The 7,486-nt window shown below is 26.4% G+C and overlaps 2 protein-coding genes across 2 annotated transcripts in view; one reads left to right on the forward strand and one right to left on the reverse strand.

Annotated features, from left to right (window-relative positions):
* The first annotated feature begins 1,261 nt into the window (after window positions 1-1,261).
* LOC106787036 (gem-associated protein 6-like) lies at window positions 1,262-2,415 on the forward strand. Its single transcript, XM_014749041.1, has 2 exons — window positions 1,262-1,808; window positions 1,996-2,415. The coding sequence occupies exons 1-2, from the start codon at window positions 1,642-1,644 to the stop codon at window positions 2,336-2,338; spliced, it is 510 nt and encodes a 169-aa protein (XP_014604527.1). The 5' UTR covers window positions 1,262-1,641; the 3' UTR covers window positions 2,339-2,415.
* A 1,600-nt stretch (window positions 2,416-4,015) lies between these two features.
* Window positions 4,016-7,486, reverse strand: part of LOC106787035 (serine palmitoyltransferase 2) — a 4,654-nt gene continuing 1,183 nt past the window's right edge. Inside the window, exons 3-11 of the mRNA XM_014749040.1 lie at window positions 6,922-7,098; window positions 6,696-6,850; window positions 6,481-6,626; window positions 6,163-6,381; window positions 5,932-6,095; window positions 5,346-5,507; window positions 5,002-5,264; window positions 4,787-4,916; window positions 4,016-4,712 (exon numbers count right to left, since the gene is read on the reverse strand). Coding sequence (XP_014604526.1) covers window positions 4,605-4,712; window positions 4,787-4,916; window positions 5,002-5,264; window positions 5,346-5,507; window positions 5,932-6,095; window positions 6,163-6,381; window positions 6,481-6,626; window positions 6,696-6,850; window positions 6,922-7,098 — 1,524 coding nt within the window. The 3' untranslated portion in view covers window positions 4,016-4,604. The remainder of the gene's footprint in view (window positions 4,713-4,786; window positions 4,917-5,001; window positions 5,265-5,345; window positions 5,508-5,931; window positions 6,096-6,162; window positions 6,382-6,480; window positions 6,627-6,695; window positions 6,851-6,921; window positions 7,099-7,486) is intronic.

The following is a 7,486-nucleotide window of genomic DNA, read 5'->3' on the forward strand; positions in this document are numbered from 1 at the left end:
ATATATTTACGGAGAATCGAACATATTACTGTCAACTTAACAATGTTTCTATCAATGCATCGCCAATTGAATTTTTCCAATAGACCAAAAAGCGAAGCAGCCCGATTGGGAGCCCTTTTTATCTGCTTGATTATTCCATTCGAAAGTGTGCATAGTTGTGATTAGCAGAGATGGAGTGCAGCCAAGATGTGTGTGTAAGGTGCGATTATCTCCTTGGCCTATTATTGTCTACTAGGCATTTGTTAATCTCATTTTATCACATTATTAAGTAATTTGGATAATCCATAAGTATGGATTTATTTCTTTCCATAAAAAAGAATCCATTTCAAGTGGTCAGAATACACGTAACATTACTATACGATCACCCTATATTGCGTTATTATTTAAATATCCAGTATTATTACTTAAAACGTTTGGTATTCCTTTTACTCCATTTACCAAACGTTTTTTTGTACCTATACCATTATTTCACATACCATTGTGCAAAGTATTTAATGTCTGATCAAAATAGATTTTTACATAAAAGGATATTATGATTCAGGATGACAATATATGTATAGTTTTTGAAAAAGAAGTTTTTTTCCAATAAATTTTAATAATAAAATGTTTATGAGATAATGAAAATAATAGTAATAGTAATAGTAATGATAATAATAATAATACAAGATATTTAAATAATTATAAATAGGGTATTTCTTTTTACAATGATACTATTGTTCCTAACGTGATCTATTGTATTCTCTCTTTCTTCTTTCTCTCTCTCTTTCTCTATCTCATGTACAAGTACTTTTTATACAATAATTTTAGAAATGATTAAGTATCAGTTAGAATACAGGTATTTAAAATTAAGAAAAAAAAACATGAACGAGTATTTTTGTTCGGATATGAATATTAAATGAAATTTCTCTTCCATGAGATAATTTGATTTTAACTTGAAAACGTTACTTAGATGAAAATATTTGAGGTGTAACATTCTAATTCCGTTTAACAGCTATAATGTATTTAATGTTATGTGTTACCCTGTTTACTCTTAACTTCGTGTTATATTTCCCCGTTTTAAAATAAATTATTAGTAATAGCAATCAAAATCTATAAAGATTACTTATTAGGTCAAACCCACTTTCATATGATGATCAATATGTAACAAATGGAAATATAATAGAATATCAATAATATGTAGAGTAAACAGAATGAAAATAATTACTAAAATCGAATAACATTCTATAGGAGATATATTATTCATTATACAATTCATTATTTTTACATAATTAACAATTTCATTTACTTAATAATGCAATTGCAGTAATCAGTAATTCTAAAAAAATATTAGCATCATATCTCTGTCGTTTGATCTTCGCACTTTTATAAATGTCAATGTAGGTGGCAGCAGCGTCGGCTGCATTAATCGCCATCTATTCAATTTTTTGAATTTCTCACATACTAACTAAAGTCAACGTAAGTTTCCTTTTGAGGTATATATATATAGTTGTTCGATAAATTAATTATTAAATATTTAGTATAAAAATAATAATTCCTAAGTAATAATTCATATTTTAATTAAAAGTGAATGAAAAGGGTTAATTTAAGAGAAATTATAAGTTAAACAGTGTAGAAGAGAGGTTAGCTATTGTAATTACAATCATGGTTGACGCGTGTTCCACAAAAACAGATCTAACCAAATTTTCTCATAATATATACAAAAATAATCCTTTACTATTTAAAAGTTATATAGGAAGAGAAGTCAAAATTACTGCTGACAATAGCCTATATACTGGTATTGTATATACTGTAGATCCAGTTTCAGAAAGGTAAAACGATTAATATATTTTTCACTTTTCAGCGTGTTTATATTTACTTTTTTAATGAAACTTTATGCAGCAATAGTAGCAGTAGTAGTAGTGGTTGTTGTTTCTGCTGCTGTGTAATCATAATACATTTTTAATTGTATTAAATAGTAACCAATTAAATCTTTTCATTATAAACATTCTTTTGTAGCGTAGTACTTTTACAAACTAAAGAAGAAAATCATCATAATTTAAAACTAGTATTTGGACATGCGATAAAGAATATTGAATTAACTGAACAAGCGGAAACATCTTTACCCGAGTTATTCCAATTGTCAACCAATCAGTTATCGTTGCCGGATATTAAGAAAAGAAAAAATATCGTTAAAGAATATTTATTAAAATCTAGATTTCCAGTTATAGATATTGATGATATTTTATATATCGAAGACAGTGTTTCCATAAAACCACCATATGATGCAGAGCATTGTGTATCCACTAACGTTATTGTATTAAATAGAATACAAGATATTCTTCGCAGTATTAAGGAATAAAATATTATTTGCGTGTGTGTATACGGTGAATTTTCTAAATGTATAACAATATTAAAATTTTTATTTGTTAGCTTTAATATACTTCATTTATTTAGAAAAATAAATTTGCAGTTTATATATATAAAAAAGGAAAACAAAGAAAAACATATTTATATATCTGCAGGTAATCGTTAAAAATGATATCGGCTTATTTATATATATATATAAATTTATATAATAAATTAGAGGAATCAAAATAATCTATGTCATTATGGCAATATTATAATAATAAAAGGTACACAACAAAATCACAATATTCAAGATTCCTGTATAATAGAACATATACAGAGGATGATTGGTAAATGAACAATTTGGGCAATGAACAAATTGGATAACAAACTTGTGTTCGGATAACGAACATCTTGCAGAACAAATGCAAAAAGAAGAAACAATGCATGTAAGATTTATGGAACTGTATTTTGCTGCCAAACAAATTGTCTTTGAACAAATTATATTCATTGACCGATCACCCACTATAATCCACTAACAAATATCAGTAAAGATAATAAATGAATTACATAGTCTTTTTTGAGGTTCCAGTTAATGAATATATTCTTTGGAAAAAACAATATATTATTGATATGAATCATTCCAATTTTTCTTCTTTTTAATCTAATAAATTTCGAATCAAATTCCTTTATCAATTTCACTTGTCAAAAAATTGATGTATTAAAATACTAATATTTTAGATAAAAAGATTTAAAATCTAATGTATAAGAAGTTTTATATCAAGCCGTATTATAAAATATTCAAGTATAAAAAAAAAAGTTCTTTATGACATTTATACAAAATTTGATGTCTTCTGTAAATATAATACATATTAAAAAAGAAAATGATTAAGAAAATACTAAAAGTATAAATCGTTAAATATAATTTTATAGTTTGTAAATAATATTTTTCAATCTATTTCGTAAATTAAATTAAAAATTTTTGTGCATTTTTAAAATCATTAAATATATATAAAACAGGGTTTTTTAAAGTGAAGTTAACCGACCCCGTACGGGGTTGCAGCAATTGAGCAAAAGTAAAAAATTTGTGAATAACGTAACGACTGAAAATTAATTTAAAACCAGTTTGACATCGCATGTATAATATGTCTGAGTTTACGATATTGAAAAAGAAGATAGTATAGAATTTATATCCAGATATAGATAGTATAGAATCTATATCCAGATATAGATAGTATATAGAATCTATGTCGCACAAATCTTTGCTTGAGTAGAGTGGCTCACCAAATGGAAAAGTTTGAAAAGCCCTACTACATATAGAATATCTGTTAAATAAAATATAAAATCTTATACATCAATTATTTGAAATTAAATTACCTGCAAAACACATCATTGAAAAGTATCATAGCTTTAAATTTGATAAAGTTATGTATAGTTAGAAATAAATAATTAACTCTTTTTTTTTATCATTTGAAATGATAAGAATATAATACAATAACTGTTGAAAGAAAAGTGATAAGTAAACTTTTATCACAATGACTACTGATAATTCTTCTTCTTTTTTATAAGTGTACGATAAGTTGCACTTTTCTTTTCTTTTTAAACAGAGAGAATAGCAAGTTATTCTCATTTTATATATATTACACGTTAGATAACAAAATAATATAAATAACTATATTATTTTTTTATCGTACAATATTGTGTTGATATATATATTTACTACTATCGTAAATATTAAATTTTACGAAATATTTTCTTGATTTTTTTTTTTTTACTGTTTCTTAAGACTCACATCACTGATATACGTTGCTCGGACAATTTTTAATTGCTTGTGTAAGTAACATTATCATTTGTAAGAATTAATAATGTAAGAATTAGTATATATATATATATATATGTATGCTGAAAAGATTGCGATGGTGCTTAAAAAATCTAATTTCGTGTTAGACAAAAAATAATCGAATGCTAAGATTAGAAACTTCACTTGTGGAATACATGGTTTCGTAAGCTCTCTTAACTCGATTTTAGATTTCTTAATTATTTAGATTGATTGCATAGCTTTGAACTAAAAATAATGTTTTTCAAAACTGATGCATTTTAATTGTATAGCAATCTAAATTATTTAATACTTATATTTTCACTGGTTATTATATCATACGAATCTTATATAAAGATATATTGTGACTGCTTTAAAGCTTTTAGAGATATCTTAAAATTTTAGAAAAAAAGACAGAAAAAGAAAACGAACTAATTAAAGATTTACTAAGCTATGAGGTAGGTCATTCCATTTCATTATCAGAATAATACTCTATAGGATTTGGATCACGAGGTTTGCGCGAATACTTTAATCCTAATTTATTAGCTAGTTTTTCAACGTGTAATAATACCTGTAAAATATATGAAATATTACGTTAATATAAAAAAAAGAAACAAATGTATATCATCGATGATTATTACTTACATAATCTAAGTGTTCCTTTGTATGCGAAGCAGAAAGACAAAAACGTATTCTAGCTTGCATTAGAGGTGTAGCAGGAAATCCAACGCCGACCGTTGCTATATTATATTTTGTAAAACCACGTACTACCGTCCTGGTATATCATAAATAGTTTTCATTTGAATTTTGATCTTCTCTTTTCTTTTTTTAAATGTGACATAAAAATTATTAAAACGTACCAAACTTTAGAAAATAAAAAAACTAGCATCGGTGCTATCGGTGAATCTTCATTTCCATAAATAATAACTCCGATTTGATTTAACCTACGTCTAAAATATCTGACATTCCTTGCCAATTGTTTGAGACGATTTTTTCCGGCATCAGTTCCATTCTCACCCGAGATGATTCTCATAGATGCGATAATTTGTTGCGCTATTGGAGGCGACATGGCAGTTGCATAAGTATGAGCATGACTATGTACCCGTAAATAATTTATTAAAGTCTATAAACAAAATATAATCTTATTGTGTATAAATGATAAATAGAATAGAGCAGAAAAAGAAAATCTATTATTAAATCATACTTTTGTTCCGGCTATATATCCCCCAGAAGATCCAAAACTTTTCGTAAATGTTCCCATTAACATATCAATCTGACGAGGATCTATACCATAGTAATCACAAACTCCTCGACCACGTTTTCCTATCGCCCCGATACTATGAGCCTCGTCCACATAAAGATAAGCCTACAAATTTCACAATAATAATGAATTATTGATAAATATTTGCAATTGTAATCTTCTTTTATCTTATTCATCATTAATTTTAAATTTATTAATTTTAATTTTATTATCTTACTTTCTTGCATAAAAAGATACAAATATAATAATAACGAGCAATTATTTAATAATTTAGAAAATTTGCTTCTTTAGGTATGTTTAATCACTTCAGTACGGCCACGAAATTTTGCTTACAACCGGCATTTAAATTATGCACGATACATTGTGCTATGTATAGCACAATGTGTGACTATAGTCGACGCTCGTACCCAAGTGGTTAATGATTACGACATAACGAAATATAATATCATTATGACTAATCGTTAATATTATTAAACTTTCCGAGATTCTGAATTTTTGAAAAAATTCTGTATTCAACAATTATACCAACTTTGTACTTTTTTTTCAGCTCTAAAATTTCAGGAAGGTGTACTATTGATCCTTCCATCGAATAAATGCCTTCGACTACTATAATTATTTTCTTCCACGGTTTACCGCTTTTGGGTTGACCGTAAACTATTGCTTTCTTTAAAATATCTTCCAAATGTTTTACATCTGCAATAAGGTAGACATACGTGTATTTTATCGTTTCATTATTATTTGTAAAATGATATCCACTTACTATTATGTTTAAAAACACGTGCCGTTGCTCCTGATAATCGTAATCCAAGTATAAGCGATGCATGATTTTTCTCATCGCTTACCACCAAACAGTCTTTACTAATAAGGCATGGTAAATTTAATGCGTTTGTAGCAAATCCCATCCCAAATACTATGGCATCTTCGACTCCCAAAAATTTAGCAGTTAATTTTTCTAACTCTTCATGGATAGGCGCGTTTCCTAACAGACAAAGAATCTTTTAATTGCAATTTAATTTAAATTTACTAATTAATTGTGTGTTTTCATCTCTACATAGCATTAAAAAATATATATTTTTACCTAGTTCAAGACGAGTACTGCAACTTGCACAACCTAATTTTTTGAGAACCTCAATACTTTGTTCTATACATTCTCCACTTGATTCTGCAAAGCCTAAATAATTGTAAGATCCCAAATTTATACAATATCTGTTAGCTCCAGTAAACCTGCCGATATGTTATAACTCATTAATATTAATAATTAATAATTGAATAGATTTCTTTGTAGTCTCTTACTGAAAGGTCCAACCATAATCATGAGTGACACGATCTTTTAACATAACCATTGCACCAGGTACAGAACTTATTGGTCTATTCCAACAATCCCTTACTCTTCTGTAGACGTATAGAAGATAAAATTTTTCAAAATGATTATACAGCGGTGCATAACCCTGAAATTAATAATATATATATATTAAATCTTATTATTTTTTATTTTAATTGATCTATCTTATCATCTTACCGGTCGATTTTTTTCCTGAGCTACTTTTGGTGTAAAGAAAAATTGATTTACAACACCTAAAATCATAAGAATGTAAAAGCCAATGTATGTTATTATTGTAGTTATAAGTGCAACCTTCTCAAAGGATTCTTTCGAGAGTGAACTTTTTTCTATATCATTTTTATGATTCTTGGAACACTGAAACATACATAGAGATTTTCATTTTTATATGTATTATCATTTTTTTAAAGCTTCTTATCAAAGTAAAAAAATTAGTTTTGTATTATCTATAAACTGATAAAATAACTAAATTCATATAAAATTTTAGTAAATATCTACAAATACAGATTACTATAGAAGTTAATGCTAAATATATCGTAACGTTAGATTTTTTAGAATAAAATATTTGCTAAATATATATCAGATATTAATTTTAAAAATTTAGAAGACAGTATCGATATTAGTTCCAAAGAATGATAATTAATTTTTATCTTCTTCTAATGAAAGTTTTATAGAATATGAAAGAAAATAAAATGTGATAATATGTGATAACAACTAAAAAACTAATTTTCTATAAAACATCTTA

The sequence above is a fragment of the Polistes canadensis genome, unplaced genomic scaffold (genome assembly GCF_001313835.1).
Source record: "Polistes canadensis isolate GaletaPanama2010 unplaced genomic scaffold, ASM131383v1 scaffold_90, whole genome shotgun sequence".
Lineage (NCBI taxonomy): Eukaryota > Metazoa > Arthropoda > Insecta > Hymenoptera > Vespidae > Polistes > Polistes canadensis.